At 41.3% G+C, this 24,720-nt stretch overlaps 1 protein-coding gene across 2 annotated transcripts; it reads left to right on the top strand.

Annotated features, from left to right (window-relative positions):
- The first annotated feature begins 8,550 nt into the window (after nucleotides 1-8,550).
- On the top strand, nucleotides 8,551-22,347 carry LOC122280357 (protein SIEVE ELEMENT OCCLUSION B-like). Of its 2 annotated transcripts, none has more exons than XM_043091215.1 (7): nucleotides 8,551-8,856; nucleotides 8,987-9,091; nucleotides 18,061-18,509; nucleotides 18,780-18,886; nucleotides 20,425-20,558; nucleotides 20,687-21,181; nucleotides 21,431-22,347. In XM_043091215.1, the coding sequence occupies exons 1-7, from the start codon at nucleotides 8,635-8,637 to the stop codon at nucleotides 22,064-22,066; spliced, it is 2,148 nt and encodes a 715-aa protein (XP_042947149.1). In that variant the 5' UTR covers nucleotides 8,551-8,634; the 3' UTR covers nucleotides 22,067-22,347. The 2 variants fall into 2 exon arrangements, with proteins under 2 accessions (XP_042947149.1, XP_042947148.1); XM_043091214.1 differs by having other exon boundaries at nucleotides 18,774-18,886.
- The last annotated feature ends 2,373 nt before the right edge of the window (nucleotides 22,348-24,720 follow it).

Here is a 24,720-nt window from a genome sequence, read left to right as displayed (position 1 = left end):
CCCTCATATCCGCTACTCGCTCCCAAGAGAAATCTTGAGCTAACGGATCTCCCCATGCCACCTTAACCAAAGGTATCGTCTTGGACCTCAACTGTTGCTCCTTCTAATCCATAATCTGCTACGGAACAACCTCATAAGTGAGATCCGGTTGCAACTGAATACTCTCTGGGTCGACAAAGCGTGGCTCTTGTTGTCCAAAGCTCTTCTTCAGGGATGATAAGTGAAAGACATCATGAATATCCCCAAAATATTCTGGCAAAGCAACTCTATAGGCGACAGACCCTACCTTCTCCAGAATCTGAAAAGGGCCGACATACCTCGGATCCAGTTTCCTCTTCTTGCCAAAACGCTTAACTCTTCTCATGGGAGAGACTTTGAGATAAACCCAATCACCTACTTCAAAAGATAACTCTCTCCTCCTGGTATCAGCGTAACTTTTCTGATGACTCTGAGCTGCCGCCATTTTATCCCTGATGATCCGAACTTGGCTTTGCATCTCTCGAATTATTTCGGGTCCAATTATCTTACTTTCCCCGACTTCATCCCAACACAAGGGCGATCTGCACTTCCTCCCATAAAGAGTTTCATAAGGAGCCATCTGAATGATCGCATGGAAGCTGTTATTATACGCAAACTCTATGAGCGGCAAATGATTTTCCCAACTCCCTTGAAATTCTATGACACATGCCCGCAACATATCTTCAAGGGTCTGATTGGTGCGCTCTGATTGGCCGTCTGTCTGCAGGTGATATGTAGTACTAAACTTCAACTTAGTACCCAATGCTGCCTACAAACTCTTTCAGAACTGAGACGTGAACCTTGGGTCTCGATCCGACACTATACTCTTCGGTATGCCATGCAGCCGCACTATCTCCTTGACGTACAAGCGGGTCAACTTACCCAAGGAATCGGTGTTATTAACAGGCAAGAAATGAGCACTCTTTGTTAACCAGTCAACAATCACCTAAACAGAATTTTTTCCACTAGGCATTCTCGGCAAGCCCACTACAAAGTCCATCGTGATGTCATCCCATTTCCACTCAGGAATAGGGAGGGGTTGGAGCATACCAGCAGGTCTTTGATGCTCGGACTTGACTTGACGGCATGTGTGACATTTCTCAACATACAAGGCAATATCCCTCTTCAATCCATCCCATCAATAATTTTTCTTCAAGTCCCGGTACATCTTCGTACTGTCAGGATGAACTGAATAAGGGGCTGCATGAGCTTTTGCCATGATCTGCTCCTTGAATTCTGAATCTTTGGGGACCACTCTGCGATCTCGGAATTGAAGTATTCCATCTTTATCCATGCTATAGTGCAACGGCCCTCGAGATTTTCTAACTCTTTTTCTGATATTCAGCAGCTTCGGATCCTTCCTTTGAAGAGTCTGCAATTCCTCAAAATTAGTTACCCGAATATCAAGAACTGAAGATAAAATCTCTTCTTGTTGTGAACTTTCAATAAGGAGTCTTTTCATCCCACAAAGCAAAGAATCCAATTCTGACGGCTTGGCTTCATCTTCCAAGTGCGATTTTCAGCTCAAAGCATCAGCAACTATATTTGTCTTCCCCGTATGATACTTGATCTTGCACTGGTAGTTACTGATTAACTCTAGCCATCGCCTCTACCTCATGTTCAGATTTTTCTGGAAAAACAAGTGCTTCAAGCTCTTGTGATCGGTGTATACCTCGCAAGCTTTCCCATACAAGAAGTGTCGCCAGATCTTGAGAGCAAAAACAATCACAGCCAATTCCAAATCGTGCGTTGGATAATTCTTCTCATGGTCCTTTAGCTAACGGGATGCATAGGCAACAACCCGTCCTTCCTGCATAAGGACACAACCCAATTCAAATTTAGACGCATTGCTGAAGACTACGAATGGCTTATGCGGTTCTGGAAGCGCTAACACTGGTGCTGTCGTCAACCTGTTCTTTAATTCTTGGAAGCTTCTCTCACATTTATCTGACCAAACAAATTCTGCATTCTTTCTGGTCAAAGCTGTGAGAGGTCCGAATAGGTGAGCAAATCCCTCCACAAATCTTCAGTAATATCCGGCAAGTCCCAAGAAACTCCGGATCTCGAGCACTGTTGTCGGACGCTGCCATGACAAAATGGCTTCCACCTTACTAGGATCAACAGCTACTCCGTCTCGGGAAATCATATGCCCAAGAAATCTGACTTCCTCCAACCAGAATTCACACTTGCTGAGCTTGGCATACAACTGGTGTTCTCTCAAATTTTCAAGTACTAGACGAAGATGATACACATGCTCTTCAACATCTCGGGAATAAATCAGAATATCATACTACCACAAAGGAATCCAGATAAGGTCGAAATACTCGATTCATTAAATCCATGAAAGCAGCAGGGGCATTGGCTAATCCAAACGGCATCACCTTAAATTCATAATGCCCATATCTCGACCTGAAAGCAGTTTTGGGCACATCCTTGTCTCTGATCCTCAACTAGTAGTATCCCGACCTCAAATCAATCTACAAGAACATAGCTGCTCCTTGAAGTTGATCAAACAAATCATCGATCCGTGGGAGAGGATATTTATTTTTAATGGTCACCTTATTTAATTCCCGATAATCAATGCACATACTGAGGGTTCTATCCTTCTTTTTAACAAACAGAATTGGTGCACCCCATGGCGAAGTACTTGGTTGAATGAACCCTTTATCTACCAGCTCTTGCAATTGAGTCTTCAACTCTTTTAATTCAGTCGGTGCCATGCGGTAAGGAGCTTTATGTACAGGAGCCGCTCTAGGTTCTAAGTCTATAACAAACTCCATTTCTCGAACAGGGGGTAGTCCAGGCAAGTCATCCACAAACACATCGGGGAATTCTTCCACAACTGGAATGTTTACCAAAGACTTCTTCTCAGACGGCGTAGACACTATCTGAACTAAGAATGCATCCGCTCCCCATGCAATATCTCTTCTTGCTTGAATTGCCAATATAATTACCGGCTTTTCTTTCAACTTACTCCCCGCAAATTCCAGACAATCACCATCTGGAAACTGAAAGCTAATTACCCGACTTCTGCAATTAATACTTGCAGAATATCGGTATAGTCGATCCATCCCAAGGATGATATCAAACCCAACAGCTTAACACCACCAAATCAGCATCCAAGAACCTTCCATCAAAATTTAACGGGCATCCCAAAGCAACCTTGGAACACCACACCATTTCACCATTGGGTAGAGCCACTACCAATGACTTCAGCAAAGGTTTCGTGACCAAATTACACATCCGCGCAAACGTGGAAGATACAAATGACTGTGACGCATCGAAATTAAACAAAGTGCAAGCATAAAACTCATATAAACGGACTCTCCCTGAACCAAACACATTAACCCATGAAATCCAAGAACACAAAGAAATCAAAGCACACCAAAAATCAAATCCAACATAAAATTAAATTAAATCCATACCTGTAATGACTCCAGCATCATGGGTCGCTGGTGCCTCATCATCCACATCTTCGGGTGTGATAGCATAAACCCGAGCTTACACTGTTTGTCTTGGATTTGTTCTTCCACCGCGTCTACCTCCACGGCTTCCTTGAACTGGTCTAGGACACTCACGAGCAAAGTGACCCTGCTAGCCACAATTATAGCATCGAGCCCCACCAGAAGGGCACTCACCCACATGGGCTCTATTACAAACTCCGCAAACTGGCACACGTCCTCCCATGCGAACACCTGAGGATGCTTGCAGTTGAGTTTCGGTCCACTGAACAAATTTCTGAGGCAAACCCAAGCTGCTTCCTTCACCAGAAAAACTCTGCCTCTTATGTCCTGGAGGAGAGCCCATACTCAGATTATTTTCTCGCTCTATAAGGGTGGCCACATCCACTAAATCCTGAAAAGTGGATATTCGGTGACTGACCACCATACGGCGTATATCAGGGCGTAGTCCCTCATGGAAACGCTCAGCTTGCATTTCCTCTGTGGCGATGAGATGGGGAGCAAATCGCCCAAGTTCTATAAATCTTCGGGCGTACTATTCTACTGTCATGCTCCCTTGGACCAAATTTGAGAACTCTCTTGCCTTTTGCTTCCTTACAGAAGTGGGAAAGAAGTGATCATTAAACTCTTTCTTGAAGCGCTGCCAGGTCACAGCGGCAAAAGATCCCAACTCTGCTTCTAGCATTACCCTCTTGGTATCCCACCACTCAAAAGCGGTGCCTTGCAACAGATAGCTGGTGTAGAGTACTTGTTGCACCTCAGTGGAACCACACACCTCAAAAGTTCTTTCCAAATCTTTAATCCACTTTCCAGCTTGAAGTGGATCCTCTTCTCCAGTGAAGTGTGGACTTCTATGCGCCAGAAAGCGCTCATAGGTGCATCCGGCTTGCACCATGCTACTAGGCCCTCCTGGGTATAGCCAAGGCCCTCCCTGATGTGGCCAAGAACCTTCTGGTTGTAGCCAAAGCTCTCCTTGTTGTGGACAAGGTCCTCCTTGTTGTGGCCAGGGACCCCCTTGTTGTGGCCAAGGTCCTCCTTGTTGTGGCCAAGGCCCTACCTGCTGTGGCCTAAAATTCTGTTGCATAAACTCCGTCATCTGCCGCATTGCTTGGGCTATGGAGTCATCCCTCGACGTATCGTCCCGAGGCCCTTGAGTAGATTTCCTTGGTCTCACCATTTTTTCCTGCTACCACAACCTTTGACCCCCTTTAAGAAAACAAAAACGAATAAAACCAACAACAAAAAAAAAAAAAAAAACAACAACAAAACCCAAAAACCAACACCACATAACAAGAAACAAAAAGAAACTAGCTTGCAAAAACATAACTAAATAAATAAAAACAAGCAAACAAGTTCAAACATATAAAACAAATCAAATAGCAACTTTACTTAACATAATTTTTAAAACACAACTTTAAAAACATTCTGGTACTACCTACGGGACATGTGGTTTTACCCAGAGCCAAACCGCTCTGATATCACATGTGATGCCCCCAAATCCTCACGCACGAACACGGGAAAATCAAGACGTCCGGATGATGACATCACGGGTCATCACCCTATCGACGTGTGCCAAGTGTGTGTATAAGCAACGAATGTGCACGAGAAATACATAGCGAAAAGCAAAGTCAATAACTAAGTACCATAATTTTTCTTAATTTAATACAAAGCTGTTTAAAACATACATAATAAAATATTACATAACACAAATATAGTTCCAAAAGCCAAATACAAAGCATAACCCAACTTAGAACTTCGGCAGAGCCGCATCCTCAGGCTCAGCCTCCTCCTCCTCCTCAAACTCTGCACCAAAAATCTACAGAACTAAAAATAGTGCCGCAGGTAAGTAAAATCCAAACACTACTAGATAAAAACATATAAGACTCAAATAATATGCATGACAGAAAAAACCAATGCACATGTCCCATAAAATCATAATTTTTCCACGCACGCCAAAAAAATCCATTTGGCCCACAAAAACATATCCTTAAAACCAAGTCTCGCCATTATCCCAGATAATGGCCTAAACCACCATTTTCCCAAAAAATGGATCAAATGCCTCAAAACCAAACCTCGTCATTTTTCCAGAAAATGGCCCGCATCTGAAAACCATAAAAACCATCCAATTATGCATGCACCATGATTTCCCCTAGGGATCATCCGCACACCCTGGCTCTGTGCCACACCGCAGTTAACGACTACGCGTGTGACACCTAAATAAGCGATGCCCAGACTCGCGCCCTGCGTGTACCTGTCCAGGCCATCCTCTAGTCCCCGCTACTCTAGGGACCACGGAGTCGACACGACAACGTTACTGTATCGTGCGATCCAGTCGTCGCCCTGCGACAACCCAGGGGATGTCACTCAATTTTTATCCACTCCCGAGTGACCAGAGGAAACAGCTCGTGGGAGTTGTTTCGGCGACGGTTAGAGGCCGGAAATGGGTGGGTTAGGACGGCAAGGAGTTGGTGATGAAGTGGTGAAGAGGTGGTGGCCGGAGGTGGAGCGACGGCGGCAGATCAGAGTAAAAGCCGTTCAGCTTGAAGATGGTTTTCCGGCTAAAAGGCTGCTCTGTTGGTGGTGGAAATTTGTGGGGTGGTTCACCGGAGGGAGGGGAAGAGGTTGGTGCTGGTGGTGTGCCGCACGGTGGGCGGTGGCGGTGGCGGTGGGTTTGGGTGCTAGGGGCGTTCGGCGTGAAGGAGAGGAGAGAGAGAGAGAGAAGACGCACGGGGGGAGGGGGATCGCGGGGGAGAGAAAGGAGAAAAAGAAAGAAAAGAAAAAAGAAGGAAAAGGGAAAAAGAGAAAGAAAAAGAAAAAGAAAAGAGAATAAGAAAATATGAGGGAAAAGAAATAAGGTCCAGTTCTCACTCCGGAAACCAAAACAGATCCGCCGAAAGCGACATTAAAAACCGTAAAACGACTAAATAAATAAAACACAACATCCAATAAATTAAAAACCAATTTAAAACGTAATAATTTAAAATAAATAAACCACTATATTAATTAAATTAAAAACAACTTTTCAGTGAAAATATATGTAAAAGCGGGTCATCACACTCATTCTAACTTTTCAAAATAAGTAATTGTCTCCACAAAAGAGTGGAGGCCAACTGCTAGATTGACTTTCACCAAATGAAGCTGCAATGTTGGCCATAAAATTTTAATCCAAAAAATAGTTAATCTTATAAGAGACCCATTTCTCCGATACCAATTGTTGCCCAAATGACTAACACAAGAGGAGAGATGAATTGAGTTATACTTAAAAAAATAACAATTATAAATCAAATATACAATATAAAATATAAACAAAATATGAAACAACAATAAATATAAAGAGTAAGGGTAAGAGAGAAGCCAACTCAATATGTTAACGAGTTTCGACATCACTGCCTATGTTCTCACTTTAAGCTACCCCTTGAGGATCTTCAAATTCACTATTTAACCTCCTTTAAGTGGAAATAGAAACCTATTATTCCTTTGAATAACACCGCTAAAACGGATCCATGTAGAACACCCTCTACACTTGCAATCACTTTACACGTGGTGATTCAACTATTCCCTATGTAGAATACTTTCTATACGCACAAAGGTTATCACACCCTTTTACTGATACAAGAGCTGATAGTAGGTAGGTTGTCAGAAAACACTCCTCAATGAGTAAAATAAAAACAATACAGCGCAAACTATATCTCTCAAAATGAATAAGGGTTAAGGCTCAATATTTAAAGAAGAGAGAATGAAAGCTTTAAATGAATGTTGTATGCTCTTGGTGTTGTGAATGTAAAGCTTTCAAATAATCTATTTATAGGCATATGAGATTCATATTCAAATTTAAAAAGATTCACATGTTAAAGATAATATCATTCACTTTTCAAAAAATTCAAACCTAATCTTTTTACTTTTTACATATGACAAAAGAAGCACACTTTACTTTTTAAAAATTTCAAACCTATTATTTTTATTTTTTGTATATGACGAAAAGAGCATACTTTACTTTTTAAAAATTTCAAATCTAATCTTTTTACTTTTTGCATATGACAAAAGAAGCACACTTTACTTTTCAAAATTTTCAAATAAAAACAACTACCTTTTGTATAAGTAAAAAAAAAATCAATCACTTTTGAAAATATTCAAATAAAATATGCACATTTGAAAGATGACAATCAATCATTTTTAAAAATTTTCAAAATTCAAACCTTTAATCATGTAATGACACGTAAAAAATGGCAATTAATCATTTTTCAAAATTTTTAAATTTAATTTTCAAAATATTCATGCACATGTAGAAAATGTATTTTAATGTTTTATGATAAAATATTAATTTTAAGCCTTAATCCTAATTTCGAATTTTTAAGAGATTTATAACATTACTTTATAATCTTTATGTAAACTTGTTTTTTTTTTTTCTCATATTTGATTTTTTGATGTGCTTGACTTTATTATATAGATAATTTAAGTTTAAGAATTTTTTTTTATCTTTTAAATTTATTTATTATTATTAAAATCTATGTATAGATATATAATTATATAAAACTTGAAATCAGGTACCATATATAATGATTTGAGTACTAAAGAACATATAATATAGATATTTAGCCCACTGAGGTAAGGATGATGACATGGCCTTGATGATGTCAGAAAGTAAAACTCTAGCTCTCTAATTAGCTAGCTTGCCCGCCCCCACCCAATAACACAGGAAGGAAATTCTTTGAAACTAAGCTCACTTTATGCTGCACGCAATTAAAACAAAGTTTATTAGGGGCCACCATAAGTGGATAGCCATATCCTATTATTATGAGAAAAATAAATATTTATAACAAACTATTTACAACCATAATATTTATTGAAGATGAAAATAGATTAGTTTTGATAAGAAATAATATTTTTGAAGAAAATAATTAATTATAAATAAACAGCTTTCTTTGCGTGCATGTAATCGAAAGTAGCGTGGATTTAGCATTGTTTGGACTCCACTCACAAGCAAGGTACATATGTTCCTGACCAACTATAAATTGCTTTATTCCCCATGGCCTGCCTCTTCTATTTCTTATAAATACGTATGCCCAACACTGGGCGCGTACGTCAAAAACCACACATATAAACCAAATATTAGTACTCTCCCCCGGCCTGCCTGCCTTCCTTCCTTATTCTATATATGGCCAGCATCCCACAGCCAGCAGCACCTCGTAAAACGAGGCAAACTATGATAAAAGATTTTGACCGTAGGATGTTCGCATTATCCGATGATAATGCATTTATGAAGCAAATTCATGCAACCCATTCTCCTGATGGTCGTGAAGTTGATGTCAAGCCCATTCTCCATATCATTCGGGACATCTTTCGCCGTGCCACTCCAAGCCTTGATGCCGTTCTCAACGTATATATAATTAATTAATTCTTAATCTCTCTCTGCATTTATTGATGCTATATATACTTTACTTGCAACCAAATTATAATGTTTAAGATAATTAAGCATGTTTCTTGTTGTCTTTGTACGTGTATAATAGGGCACACTAGAACATGTGGATACGGAGGATAAGACTGTCCCGGCGCCTGACTTTGATGACATTCTTGAAGCATTGGCTTTCCTTATATACAAAATCTCTTGCGAGGTGATCATTTTTATTCTACGCCCCAGTCAAGATATCCTCATTAAATATATATTAATAATCGAGCTTGTAAGTTTTACGTCACGAGTATCTCACTACGAGATTTTGTGAAAAAAATGATTTTTCTCACAAAAAATCTGCTCTTTACTGTGAATTTCTCCTTTAGAAAAAGACCATATTTCTGATAGTGATTTACCTTTACATATTATACAAAATCTCCACATTCCTTTAGTTTTCGATCAACAAGCATGAACCATGAAGTGGCAACGTTGTACCAAGGGGGGCCATGGCCTCCCAATTTTTTTATTTTATTTTATTTTAAATCATATTATTAACGTCATGTTTCGTATGTCTTTGGGACTGGTTGCTCAGCAGTTCGGGCCTTCGCTCGATTGGTGTTCTGCAATAGGGAAAAGGGGTGGCCCTTGGTAGCCCAGGGAGCTTTCGATGCCTAAGTTAGTCTTTTTCTCTAGGTAAACGCTTCAAAGGAAAAATGTAGAAATCTAATAGCAATTTTCTATTAAGGATTAGTCCCCCTACCTCGTAATTCTGGGCATCCCTTTATACTCGGCTCCTCTAGTCAGGAGGCCATTCCATACATTCTGAGGAAAAGGGAGGCCTCCTTGGAGATTTCACCACCATGTTGTCTTTAATGCAACGTCGTCTTCAAGTGTCAGACATTTAATGCGGTGTGGTCTTCTAGTATTACTGCTCAGTTCCATCTCCTCTCATTGGCATGTTTCTCTATCTTTCCTCCAACTGAGATTTCATGTGTCGTTCCTACAACCTCCCATCTCGTCGGAGTCCCCTGGAGAGGGATGATGGCAGATACGAGGACGAGGGTGGCCCGTCCGCCGTAACCTACCCTGCCTTATGGGTGATCGAGGGTACCTTTGCTTCTCCAGGTTGTGGGCTTGGCGAGCATGTGTTGGTCGGGCCCCCAATAGGAGAGAGGCATTCTTCAGGCCAGATGGTAGGTGAAGCTGTTTCTCTCGAACGGGCAGGCGAGGTCTTGCGGGAGGACCATGCTATAGACTGTGAGGTGGAGCAGCTGTAGAAGCTTCTTTCTGAGGTTTCTCTTTCTTTATCCATCTTGCATCCTACATTTCATCTCTTCTCTTCTTGCTTTTTAAGTCTGCTGTCCTTCCTTTCTAACCCCAAAATCCACGCAAGGAGTTAAAGTGTTGGTTGAGCATGTTATGGGAGGCTAGGAGGCCGCCAAAGATGAGGTGTGTAGCCTTCAGCCTGCGATGGAGCAGGAGAGGAAAGTGCGGAGATGCTTGGAGGCAGAGCTGACCATGGCCAGAGATAGGGCCCTAAAGGCTCAAGAGTCGCTGAGTAAGCTCCAAGAGTCGCAACATCTTCTCTAGGCACATCCGCGGGCAGTGGATTTCAAGGACTTTGAGCCTGACCCCGCGGCCCTCAACAATGCTGGTGAGCTGGAGCGAGAGATGATTCTAGATGCTTTCCTCTCAGAGGATGGTGATCCTACCAGTCTCCCTCACAGGGGCAATGTTATCACCAGCTCGAGGGGAGGGAGTCTTGAGGATCACTCTGCTAGCCCTGGCACGAGTTAGACTCTGCCGAGACTGGCTCTTCGGGCCCCGTAGAGGAGCTGAGAGCCTCCCCATCTTGACCCCCTCTACTGTCGTTCTTCTTTTTTTTTTTTTTTTTTTTTTGTCGTCTTTGATTGTACCCTAGGTCGCGTGGCTTTTTGTTAATGAATGAACAATAACAAAACTTCTTTATGCCTTGATCATCTTCCACCACTTTGACTTCTCCTTTCACATCGTTTCTGTATTGTTTGCTCGTAGTGTCTTCCTCTTTACAGGGACGCTTCAAATTTTGTCTTTATGTCTTTATTGTCATGCCTATCTTTTAGTCTTCCCAAGAGAATGAGTTAATGACTAATGTCCCTTTTGCATATCTGGAAGGATTCTGAATAGTTAGCCATTAACTGCGTGCCTGTTGGTTGTTTTACCATTATGGTGTGGGCAATGTTTCCCCATGCATGCTATGAAATCTATACGGGATTTTTCTGCGAGATTCACTACAGATCTGATGGAGCCCCCAAAACATTCATTTAGCATGAGTTTTGGGAAGCAAGTCATCATTCCCAACCTATATATAGGCATCTCCCTCTTTGTTATCTACCATCTACACTCTCCTCCTACTTTTCAAGCATTCCGAAACTCTATTCCCCATGCGCCCTTCTTGGCTTCAATGGGCACTCTGGCTCAAGGCCGGCCTCGTGATGCTGGGTCCTACGGTGAGCTTTTGCAGAGACATGTGTGTGGCAATCCCTTTGAACCTCTGGTGGATGCCCTCCCGAAAGTCGCGTCGTTCTTCATTACTAGGAGAACTTCGTACCCCCAACCCCACAGGCGGGTTGTTCAATGGGTCTTTCTACCTTAGAACTCCTTGTGCAGTTCACGGTTCCTCATTATATCCCGAGTTGTCTCCGCACCCCAAGAAAGTAGGGCTTCCCTCCCCGACTGAATTATAGAAGGAGATTCTGGGCATTTTGAGTCTACTCAAGCCTAGACACTTCCTCTCTGACCTGGGAAAGAGCTAGAGAGGACACTCGTGCCATGGGGGGGACTTTCATAGAGATCGCGGTGGGTCTTCCCTTCAACTCGAGCTCTTCATCGCCTTCTGTTCTTCGAGGGAGTCCATAGAGTTCAGGTTGGTCGAATTCCCCCTTCGAGGTGATTCGAGTCGTGCTTCCCAACCTCCATTCTAGGATGGTTCCTTTCTAAAATTGTTGTTTGGACCCTGGGAGCCATTGCCTTTTTCTGCTGATGGTACCATACCCCACCGAGCCCTACTTTTGATGGTGCTGTAGCCCGCCGAGTCCCACTCAGACCTTTGAACTGTGTTTGACTTTGTTTCTCTTTGCATGGTTTCTGACTGTTATGCTATAGCCCTTCCGTTGTAATTGTTTTGGTAGTTGATGAATAAAATACTCTTCTCTATTTTCCTATTTTGTTGTCTTTCTTTCGACGCTTCCTTGTATCTTGGAGAATTGATAACCTTTCCGATAGCACCCCACCGAGTATGCTTGACCCTTTACACTTAGCGATATGGGAGACCCCTTCTAGTATAATTTCCCCCACGATCTTGTGCACAAGGCTTCCACTTTGTTATGTAGAACCAGCAAGGCTTAGTTGATCTCGGCGCCCTATGATGGGGGCTGAGCGGCAGGTTAGCCAGACTCACCCAAATCCTTCGTGTACATTCTGCAAAAATTAGAACCTAGACATGTATACTTTACTTGATAATTACCAACCTGCTTGGTTGATTTGACGCGGTGAGACTTCGAGCTCTTTGCGGGCTCAGATTAATCTTGGGACTGTCCCCATTCCATTGAGAGAGGGGCAGGCGTGCCTTAAATCATACCCTCTTCTTTGCTTCTTCGGATGAGGCTCGTTCATTCCCTCATGGGAGCATTCTCGCACTAGGAGACATTCCCACTTGCCTGTATGCTTCCTCAAAGGAGGTTTGTTCATTTCCTCAGGGGAGCATCCCCGAGTGAGGTGTGCTTCCTCAAAGGAGGTTCGCTCATTCCCTTAGGGAAGCATTTCCACGCAATGTGTGTTTCCTCAAGGGAGGTTAGTTTATTCCCTTAGGAGAGCATTCCCTCTCCCAAGAGCATTCCCACATGAGGTGTGTTTACTTAGGGGAGATTCGTTCATTCCCTCAAGGGAGCATTCTTGTGCGAGTTGTGTTTCCTTGGGGGAGATTCATTTATTCCCTAAGGGGAGCATTCCCTTAGGGTAGCTTTCCCGTGCGAGGTGCATTGCCTCGGGGAAGGATCGTTAATTCCCTTAAGGGAGTATTCCCTCAGGGGAGCTTTCCCGCGCTGGGGAGCATTCCCGCTCAAGGTTTGTTTCCTCGGGGGAGGTTCGCTCATTCCCTCAGGGGAGCTTTCCCGCACGAGGTGCATTGCCTCGAGTGAGGATCATTCATTCCCTCAAGGGAGCATTCCTGCACGAGATTTGTTGCCTCAGGGGAGGTTTGAAGTGATTGCGGTTGGAGACTAATTTTGCAAGTTTCTTGGAAGAGACTTAACATCCTCGTTAACCGACAAGAAAACCAAATTTACAGAAACAAAATCAAGGAAAAAGGCAAGTGAAGGGCCTCGACTGTCATTCCTTCTTAGCATATACCCCTCCTTCTCTCTCCTAATCAGGATAGCTCACATTTTGGCAAGAGTTTGTTGCGACTTCATGAGTGGCGCATGCTCATGTTGGGCGTTACTCTTCTCGTGGTTGACTTCAGCTCCTGCATGTCGCATTCCCATGTCGAGGTTTAATTTTCTCTCCTAGAATCTCCTTGATTCCCTAGGCTGTTGGGAACTTAACCTTCAAGTAGTAAGTGGAGGTGATGGCCCTCAGCTTTTTGAGCGTTGGACGGCCGATTATGGCATTGTAAGTGGAGGGAGCCTTCACTATCAGGAAGTCGACCATGACCGAGGCGATGTAGGGCGGGTTACCCACCAAGACTAACAAGGAGATTGTCCCTGTCGGTTGGACTATTTCCCCAAAGAAACATTTGAGAGGCATTGGGGCCTACTGGAGCTAAGTTTCATCTATCCCCATGAGAGTGAATGCCTCCCAGAACAAAATGTTAGTGGAACTGCCATTGTCGATGAGGATTCTCTTGGTTGTGAAGTTGGCGATCTGCATGGTGACTACCAGTGCGTCATCATGCGGATAGAGCACCCCTTCCTCATCGGCTTCTCCAAAGGAAATCATAAGAGCGAGTTCAGTTTTGAGGTACTTCATGAAGCAGTAGGAGTCTGTGTAGACATCATGATACTGGGCTTCTCTAGCATGGGCTTTCCTCCGAGACGAAGTTGCCCCTCCATAGACAAAACCTCTTACGATGGTGCAAATCTCTCTCGCAGGCATCTATTGAGGGGGAGGGTGTGATGGTTCACACTTGACGTCCCTTCACCTCGGGCTTTCCTGCCTCCTCTGCTGGTACTCCCTGGCATGGCTCCTTTCCAGGGAGCGTCCCCTCCACAGTCGCTCCTGCTACTGAAAAGGAGGATACTGGCATTGGCATTGTCTAGTATTGTGGGAGGTAGTTCGGTGGTGGGTGTAGTAGCGTGTTCCTCCGAGGTGAGCCGCTCCTCCTTCTTGGTGACGGTGAATGTCAAGCAACCGTGCCTATGCAGTGGGCCTCTCACAATAGGCTCTTCCCTCCCCAATTCCCACTGTTTACGCTCCATCTTCTCCTGGGTGTGACCATTGGTCAAGGCCTTGCCCTTCTTTTGCACCCCATCTATCTCCTGTCGTCTAGGTTCGATTAGGGCATGGAAGGTATCTTCAACGTTGATGAAGTTGTTCGCTTGATCCATGAATTCTCGGAGAGTTGCGTGGGTCTTCTTTGCCAACACCATCATGAACACTGATCGAGGCCAGACTCCTCCGAGCAGTGCCGCCAGCATGATTTTTTTGTTCTGGTATTTCGCAGTCATCCACTCCTTATTATACCTAGCAAGATAAGCTTTCAGGTTCTAGTCCTCTCTTTGTTTGATGGTGAGGAGGAAAGTGGATGGGTGTCTCCTTCTTTGGCTGGCCATGGAATGGGTGAGGAATAGGCGCGCCAGCTCATCAAAGACCTCGATAGAACTAGGCGCTAAGGAGCCGAACTAGGTTCTTGCAAGTCCCTTTGGGGTCAGTGGGAAGGCTCTGTACACCACTTCTCTAGGAAACCCATGCAACGTCATGTGGGCCTTGAAGGTCTCGAAGTGCTCGACCGAGTCTCAAGTCTCATCGTACATTTCCATGGGTGGGATCCAGAACTTTGGTGGCAACGAAATCGCCATCACCTTTGCACTATATGGCAAGCTGGTGCTAACCAGTAGCTGATCTACTGTGGACGAGCTCCCCATTTTTCTCATTACCTCCTCATATTTTTCTTGGAGGTTACACAGCTTATCTTGCATGCTCTTTCTTTCTTCCAGGGCATTGTCACCCTCCTCTTCCCTTCTAGATTCCTGGTGTTTGCCAGCACTGGGGCCCTGGGGCCTTCCTGATGCACCGACTCACAGAAGTCATCCTTGACGGCCTGATTTTCTTCCTGAATGACATCCACCTCATCAATTAGCCTTTTAACGTGTTGCTTCATAGCAGCCAACCTTGTTTCCATACCATTCAAAGGACAAGTTCGACTTAAAAAATTGTTTAATCCAACAAACGACGCCAATTGTTAACGTTGTGTTTCATACACCTTTGGGCAGGGTTGCTTAGCAGTACGGGCCTTTACTCGATTAGTGTCCTACAACAGGGAAATTGGTGGCTCTTGGTAGCCCGAGCAACCTCCGATGCCTAAAGTCATTCTTTTTCTCCTAGTAAATGCTTTAAAGGAAAAATGTAGAAATCTAGTAGCAATTTTCTATTAAGGATCGGTCCCCCTAACTCATAACTCTGGGCGTCCCTTTATACTCAGCTCATCTAATCAGGAGGCCATACCCTGTGTTTTGGGGAAAAGGGAGACCTCCTAGGAGACTCCACTACCATGCTGTCTTTAATGCAGCGTGTTCTTCAGGTATCAGTCATTTAATGCAGCGTGGCTGTCTGGTGTCTTCATTAAATGCGGCATTGTCTTCTGGTATTACTGCTCAGTTTCGTCCCCTCTCCTTGACGTGTTTATCTATCTTTCCTCTGACTGAGATTTCTCGTGCCGTTCCTACAACATCCCATCTCACCACGGGTGGTAGACTCCAACCCACACAGGTTCACCCCGAGTTGTTGGGGGGATTCCCTTTCGGGCTTGGACTGGTGATAGCCTTACTCAAGGGACCCAAGATACGTGATGGGAATGGGCCGATTCGCATAAGCTTTAGGCCCCTGATGAAAATTCCTCCTAACACATATGATAACCATAAATTTTATGCATAATTCTATAAATATAGAACATAGACCTGACCCCCAAAACTTTTTGAAATCATATAATTAATAACCTCTAGATTTTATGCATGAGTTTATATGAAAAATAGTTTTTAGTTATGTTTTTATAATTTTTCAATCTCTTTTTAATTTATATAAGATAATTGATGTTTGCAGTCCTAGTAATGCTTTAAAGGAAAAATGTAGAAATCTAGTAGCAATTTTCTATTAAGGATCGGTCCCCCTAACTCGTAACTCTGGGCGTCCCTTTATACTCAGCTCATCTAATCAGGAGGCCATATCCTGTGTTCTGGGGAAAAGGGAGACCTCGTAGGAGACTCCACTACCATGCTGTCTTTAATGCGGCGTGTTCTTCAGGTATCAGTCATTTAATGCAGCATGGTTGTCTGGTGTCTTCATTAAATGCGGCATTGTCTTCTGGTATTACTGCTCAATTTCATCCCCTCTCCTTGACATGTTTATCTATCTTTCCTCTGACTGAGATTTCTCGTGTCGTTCCTACAACGTCCCATCTCACCACGGGTGGTAGACTCCGACCCACACAGGTTCACCCCGACTTGTTGGGAGGATTCCCTCACGGGCTTGGACTGGTGATAGCCTTACTCAAGGGACCCATACATGATGGGCATGGGCCTATTCGCATGAGCTTTAGGCCCCTGATGAAAATTCCTCCTAACACATATGATAACCATAAATTTTATGCATAATTCTATAAATATAGAACATAGACCTGACCCCCAAAACTTTTTGAAATCATATAATTAGTAACCTCTAGATTTTATGCATGAGTTTATATGAAAAATAGTTTTTAGTTATGTTTTTATAATTTTTCAATCTCTTTTTAATTTATATAAGATAATTGATGTTTGCAGTCCTAGTAAATGCTTTAAAGGAAAAGTGTAGAAATCTAGTAGCAATTTTCTATTAAGGATCGGTCCCCCTAACTCGTAACTCTGGGCGTCCCTTTATACTCAGCTCATCTAATCAAGAGGCCATACCCTGTGTTATGGGGAAAAGGGAGACCTCGTAGGAGACTCCACTACCATGCTGTCTTTAATGCGGCGTGTTCTTCAGGTATCAGTCATTTAATGCAGCGTGGCTATCTGGGGTCTTCATTAAATGCGGCATTGTCTTTTGGTATTACTGCTTAGTTTCGTCCCCTCTCCTTGACGTGTTTATCTATCTTTCCTCTGAATGAGATTTCTCGTGCCATTCCTACAACGTCCCATCTCACCACGGGCGGTAGACTCAGACCTACACAGGTTCACCCCGAGTTGTTGGGGGGATTCCCTCACGGGCTTGGACTGGTGATAGCCTTACTCAAGGGACCCAAGATACATGATGGGCATGGGCCTATTCGCATGAGCTTTAGGCCCCTGATGAAAATTCCTCCTAACACATATGATAACCATAAATTTTATGCATAATTCTATAAATATAGAACATAGACCTGACCCCCAAAACTTTTTGAAATCATATAATTAATAACCTCTAGATTTTTTGCATGAGTTTATATGAAAAATAGTTTTTAGTTATGTTTTTATAATTTTGCAATCTCTTTTTAATTTATATAAGATAATTGATGTTTGCAGTCCTAAAATCATGTGCAAGTCTCACCCACTCTCTTTGAAAAAAGTAGATAAATCTAGGATCTTCATGAAAAAATTTATTATTTTTTAAAGGTGGAGTCTACTTTTTTTTTTCAAATAGAGTACATAGAGTTTACATACCATATATTTAACATTACTTTTTACAAAAATATGTCATACAATAGAAATGTTGGCCCCCCTCAACACAATTGTTGGTTCATGTATGGTCAACCAAATGCGTGCTTTTCCAACATAAACTTCGTTAAAAATAAAATTAAAAAAAAAAAGAAAAAAAACCAAAATTAATTACTTTCTCTAGTTCTACTCTTGTTTTTACACAAAAAGTACTGTTCTTGGCGAAGTATATATATAATATAGGAACTGAGTCGGCTTATTAAAATGAAGAGTATATTATATATATATATATAGGAACTAACATCTTCTATATATTGACTCATGCCAGTTATCATGCAAGTGCTCTGGTGGTGGAGATGCACATGCAACTACAATGGGATTATTGAACACTCTCATGAGCTTTTCATGGGATTCAAAAGTGGTTCTAACCCTAGCAGCCTTTGCGGTGAATTATGGGGAATTCTGGCTCGTTGCTCAACTTTGCACCAGAAATCCACTTGCCAAATATGTGGCTTTCCTCAAGCAGCTGCCCAACATCATAGAGTATTCCAGCTCTCTAAAACCCCAGTTTGAGGCACTTGATAAACTAATCAATGCCATAATTGATGTAACTACATGCATTGTTGAGTTCACGGAACTTCCATCTCAGTTCATTTCGGATGACACCCCAGCTGTGAGGGCTTTCACTTCTTATTTACCAGCTGCTACCTATTGGACCATTCGAAGCATTGTGGCTTGCTCTACACAGATTGCAAGCCTTATAGGTTTGAGGCTGGAGTAAGTTGTGCAAGATACACCAAGCTCGATTATTATTATTATTGTTATTATTTTTAACAAAGAGGATGGTACCCAGCCATAATTTTATTCTTGAATCCTTACTTTTGATGTTTGAATTAATACGTGGATTACATCTTTGGATTAATTTCTTGGCGGTTACAAGTTTTTAATACATCAAGCTGATCATTCACCTGTTTTCTATGTATGCCATATATATATATATATATATAAACATAGTACTGATGATCTTTATGCTGGTTTTAGGAACAGTACTGCATTAACCACAGTGGCATGGGAACTATCAAGCTTGGCGCACAAGGTCACCAGTATACACGAGCATCTGCAGAGCCAACTCGCTCTCTGTTTACAACATATAGGTGGGCCATTGATTATCTATTTCTCTATATCTTATGAATGATATAATATAGGCAAGCTAATCAGTTCAAAGATTTTGGAAAAATATGATATTCTTAATTAGTGGCCGGCCATATTTTTGAGAGACCGGGGCTTCAGGTAATGTGGAACCAAGGCTAGAAAACTATCACCTTTCTTTTGCTTAATTACAAGATTTGGATTGAGATAATCAAACTGTTAAAGAGGTTGAGTTGAGTCAATTGCAAGGAAAACGTATTATTCTTCATTCTTGAAGTTATCTTTTTTAAGTAGTACTACCTGATAATTAATTTGTAATTTCTAAGGGATGTGATAATCAAATGGTGTATCCCTTTAAATGATACCCTCTCTATGGTGATGGTTCTCATGGGGTGATGGTTAAGAAAGTGTCAAAAGATACAACATTTGGATTTAGTCAATAGGTTATCACTTGTTTAAGATTGTGTCTTTTACCAACCATTGTATTACTAATGGTTGTGACCCTTGTCAACTAGTGTCTCATGGCCTATAAATTAGTAGTCATTGGTGCACATTCAAGGCACCCAATTCCCTTTGTCCATGTCCATCACCAACTTGTGGGACAAATACCCTCACAGGAGTGTCACCATTTTGCTAGTTTCGCGTTCAATTTTCCTCCATTTTGTTTCTCCATTTTTCTACAGTGGTATTAGAGTCAGGTTGATTAATCAAATAATTAATTAATCATTTCTAAATTCACTGATAAGATTATTAGGAAAAGCCTCAGAAATAGCCTTAGGAGGAAGTACTTAACGAAAATTCGCACAGGTCGATACATGTATTATGTATTTAGCTGAAGTAGTCAATTGTGACAACGATATTGATTATTGATCTAGTCAAGGAGAATTGATGTTGTTGACTAAATTTTTAGTAAAATGAAATCACTAGTTATATGTGTTTAGTGGAAGCACATATAGGGAAGGGTAAATATAACTGGTGACAGCATAGTGTGATTGATCCCATAATTTGTCCCACATGTTAAAAACATTCGCACATAAAGGCTTGTCATACTCTGATGCCGATCTACAAGAGTATACAGATGAGAGTTGAGCAGTGGATAACTCATATTGGTATCAAGGTAAGTTTACTCAACTGGATCATCAACGTTTTATCTGATCAAGTGGGAAATGTAATTCTAAGGGATGTGATCACCAAACGGTATACCCCTTGGAATGACACCATCTCCATGATGATGCCATGGGGATGATGGTTAAGGAAGTAACAAAAAACACAAAAGGTTGTGTCGCTTGTTTAGGATTGTGTCTTTTACCAACCATTATATTGTTAATGGTTGTGACCCTTGCCAACTAGTGTCTCATAGCCTATAAATAGGAGTCATTGGTGCACTTTTAAGACACTCAATTTCCTTTGTCCATTACTAACATGTGGGACAAATACTCATGAAGTGTCACTATTTTGTCAATTTTAAGTTTAATTTTTGTCTATTTTATTTCTCTATTTTCTATATAATTATGGGCTATATAAAGTCGACTGTGGGATGCAGAGGAGAAGAGACATCTGGAATATTTACACACTCTCATCCGTCTTTTCGAGACATTACACCAGGACAATTCCAAGATTCTTAGGGCATTGCTACACCCCAAGGAAGAGCTGGTGCTTGGTTCCTCCGAGAAAAAGGTTTGCTTTCGAAACTCCATTTCTCATTAATTAACTAAATGTAAGCTACATTACTTTAATTATGTTAACTTGCAATTATATAAATAAAAGTCTTAAGAGTTCTCCTGTTGGCTGGCTGGCACAAACAGGTAAATATTGAAGTACTACAGAGAAAGCATGTGCTATTGCTCATATCGGATCTTGATATACCCCTTGATGAAATTATAATTCTTGGTCATTTGTACCAAGACCCACTGATGAGAAAGACAGATCAGATGCAATACGAAGTGGTCTGGCTCCCAGTCGTGGATAGGTTAAGTCCCCATGCAGATCATGAAGAGAAGGTCAAAAAGTTCCAGGAGTTGCAGTCAATGATGCGATGGTATAGTGTGATTGATCCCTGGACAATCGAACCGGCAGTTATTAAGTATATCAAGGAAATGTTGCATTTTAACAAGAGGTCGATTCTAGTGTCCTTGGATCCACAAGGAAGGGTGGCCTCTATTAATGCACTCCACATGATGTGGATCTGGGGGCCTTTGGCCATCCCTTTTAGTATTGAGAAAGAGGAAGCTTTATGGAAGTCAGATATTTGGGGACTTGCACTACTTATCAATGGCATCGATCCAAAAGTCATAGAATCGGTATCTCCATCGTCACGCAAGCATATGGACACCATCACACACATGCATGCACCTATATATATTTGTACCTGTGCGTGTGTGTATCATGTAAATTTTACTCCATAAAAAACCAAAAATTCTGATGACGTTATTGATTAAAATGTGTGCGTGGAAGAGTATACGCAAGAGCTTGTTTTGCGTAACTCAAGACTAGTTACAGTATCATATGGTTGCATATATTAATATTCTTTCTCTAATTATCGTAATCAGATGGCAACAGGGAGTTATATCATATGCTTGTATGGAGGTGAGGACATCGAGTGGATTCGGAAGTTCACAACCTCAGCAAAAAATGTTGCCCAGGCAGCTAATATCAATTTAGATCTTCTTTATGTTGGAAAGAGCAATGCGAAGGAGAGGGTGCAGAAAACTAATTCAATAATCAATACAGAGCAGCTTAGTCGGTTCTGGGCTGACCCCACATACATATGGTTCTTTTGGACACGACTGGAGAGTATGTTATACTCCAAAATGAAGAATGGCAAGACTGCCGAAAACGATCCTATAATGGAGGAGGTCATGACTATGCTTAGCTTTGATGGCAGCGAGAAAGGATGGGCAGTAGTGTGCGGAGGATCACCTGATCATGAAGAAATAATAGCCAGAGGCAACGGAGAGATTGCCTTAAAAACCATGGAAGACTTCGGAAACTGGAAAGATGATGCTGAGGATAATGGCTTTGTCCAAGCATTCAAAGGGTATCTACGAAAGCTTCACGGCCCGCAACACTGCAACCGCCTTATCCTTCCTAGTGGGATCACTGGGGAAATCCCAGAGAGGATAGTGTGCGCAGAGTGTCGCCGTCCTATGGAGAAGTACCTCATGTACCGCTGCTGCACCGATTAAGGCATGACAAAATATATGCATACATATATATATGGTACTTACTTTTGAGTACCATCATCATCATGTTCTCTATTATATATATAGATATATGCGTACTGCATGTGTGTGGTGGAGATCATCCATAGTGTGAATTTTAGTTAATTAATGGTTTGAAGGATTGCTATTGTAAGATCATGCATTTAAGTTGTGTGTAGCTTCCTCTTGGGCGCGTATGTACTATGTTAATGCAGTTTGGGTCTGCTATTTATCAGTAATAAATAAACTGTGTGCTGTAAGAAGTCTGTATAAATCTCTCTCTCTCTCTCTCTCTCTCTCTCTCTGGGGCATGCATAATAATAATTAATAAACTTCTTCGACCTCATAGCAGGCATGCAGCTGGTAATCCGAGCTTAATTATGATCTTCACTGCTCAACTTTAACTTTGGATAATCCAAAGTACTACCATATCTGTACTCATCATTTGGTTCTCTGAGATCATATTTCTAGACCAATATCCTGATGCATGAGTGACATTGCGTTGATTATGTCCATTGCTTTTGAGTGAAAATCCTAGGAACAAATAAAATTTATATCAAAAACGCTGAATATAGTCGCTAAGGGCAAACAGCACACAAACGGTTGCTACAGTTGTTGATGTGGCAGGCTCCTTTAATGAAATGGCATCGTTTATGGGATTGGAGAAATGGCGCCGTTTCATTCACATCCTTGGGTTGCAGCCCAATTCCCCTCCCCCTCATCCCTTCGTAATGTTTCTTTTGTCCCTTCATCGATCTCCATTAGATTCATTTTTCTCCTCAGCAACCACAGTCCTTATTGTCAACTCCTCTTAGCCTTCAATTCCCTCAACAGCCGCAACCCTCGCTCAAGCAGCGGCATCGACAACCCTCTCTCAATTGTCTCTCAGTCCTCCCTTCACGCAGCTGTCTCTCTCATTTCGACGGTATGTAATAATATTTTTAGGGCTTAATCTTTTATTTTTAGGGATTTTTCATTGTTTCTAATTTTTTATTTTTTCTATGTTATTTTGTTTTATTGCGCTTATTTGATTTTATATATATTAGTTTGAAATCTAGTATCCAAGATTTAGGTTTTTGAAATTTGGTATCTCATATATGAGCTTGTGAGATTGTGAAATCTATATATCCAAAAGAGGCATGAGTTCTGGTTTCTCTAATAGATACTTTTATTTATAGAAAGTATGTGAGATTTGTTTTGACGCTGAACAGGTACTTACAATGATTCTTGTATTTACAAATTTTAATGTAACTTATATAGTTGTATTTGCAACGATTCTTGACATGTTTAAAAAAAGTGCCCCAGCTTGTTTTCATTTTATTTTTGGCAGGCAATTAGGGTCCTTGAATATGCCCCAGCTTGTTTATCATATCGTATTATTACAATCATTGTGTTGGAGTACGTTTAATTAGGACATGATTAATGTTTAATCCTCAGTTGTTCATAAATGATGGGTTATAGCTATGCACATGTTTATGTGGAGGCTAAAATTAGTTGATTATCCCTAATTAGGATTACAAAACAATATATTATCATGAGGTATTTAGTTCTTTCTTAATTTGGGTATGATTTCTTAATTAAATGGAGTGTAATGCATGCATAGCTTGCATGCATTAGGAAATAATTAAAAGAAAGAGGAGGTCGGTCCATACCATGTATTTAATATTAATATAGGTTCAAGCATATTAATTGATCTTTAACATGCACTACTATAAAAATTAAGTGTATATATATATATATAGATGATACTGATTTTGCAGCTTAATTAATTTACGAGTGTCCAACCTACCACACTACAACAGATTGTTCTTTTTGCCGTGAAAGCTAGTGGTCGGAATAAGTAATCCCTTCATGAGATAAAAATTATTCCCACCAATTCCTCTGGTGGCTCCTTCGTGGCATATACTTCATGAGCATAGATAATTTACCCACCATTACCTCATTTCGTGGCAAAAAAAATATTTTTGCTATGAAAACTAATAGTGTCAATAGGTAATTTCCTCCGTGGGAAACTATGTTGCCAACCAAACTATTGTGGTGCAATTAAAACTTCTTCCCATGCGAGCAATAGTCGCTAATTACTTTTATCCACAAATAAGTATGTGGAGATTTTAGTGACATAAAGTTTTTTCCCATCCACTACCTCTTGGCTATAGTTAAATTTGGGTTGAAAACTTTTGGTGGCAAAAAATCCTATATGCATCAAATTAGTAGTCGGGTAAAATTTGATGCCATGCATTACTTTGTGGATAGTTTAGTGGGTTAAAGTGTTTCCGCATCCAACACTTCTTGGCTATAGAGAGTTTTGGGAGGATGAATTTTGGTGGCAAATATGGTTTACACTTATTATTATTACTATCCTCGTGACTGTTAATCGTGGCTAAAGAAGATTATCCATTAAAGATGTTCTTCACAATCGACTACACATGAGATTGTTGTGAATTTGTGAGAATAACTTTTAGGCTGCGTGTTAAAAGGGTGGAAAAATGCCACTGTGTTTTGATTCCATTTAGTGGGAAACGTTTATTTGTTGTGAAGAATAAGTGGTGGAAGAAATCCTATTTTTGACCAATAGCAATATTGTTTAATATTTGTGGGGATCCAATTGCAGCATTTGGTATAACTTTTTCCCACGTAAT

This window comes from Carya illinoinensis, chromosome 11 (genome assembly GCF_018687715.1).
Source record: "Carya illinoinensis cultivar Pawnee chromosome 11, C.illinoinensisPawnee_v1, whole genome shotgun sequence".
In the NCBI taxonomy this organism is placed as follows: Eukaryota; Viridiplantae; Streptophyta; class Magnoliopsida; order Fagales; family Juglandaceae; genus Carya; species Carya illinoinensis.
This window is presented reverse-complemented; position numbering and strand designations above follow the sequence as displayed.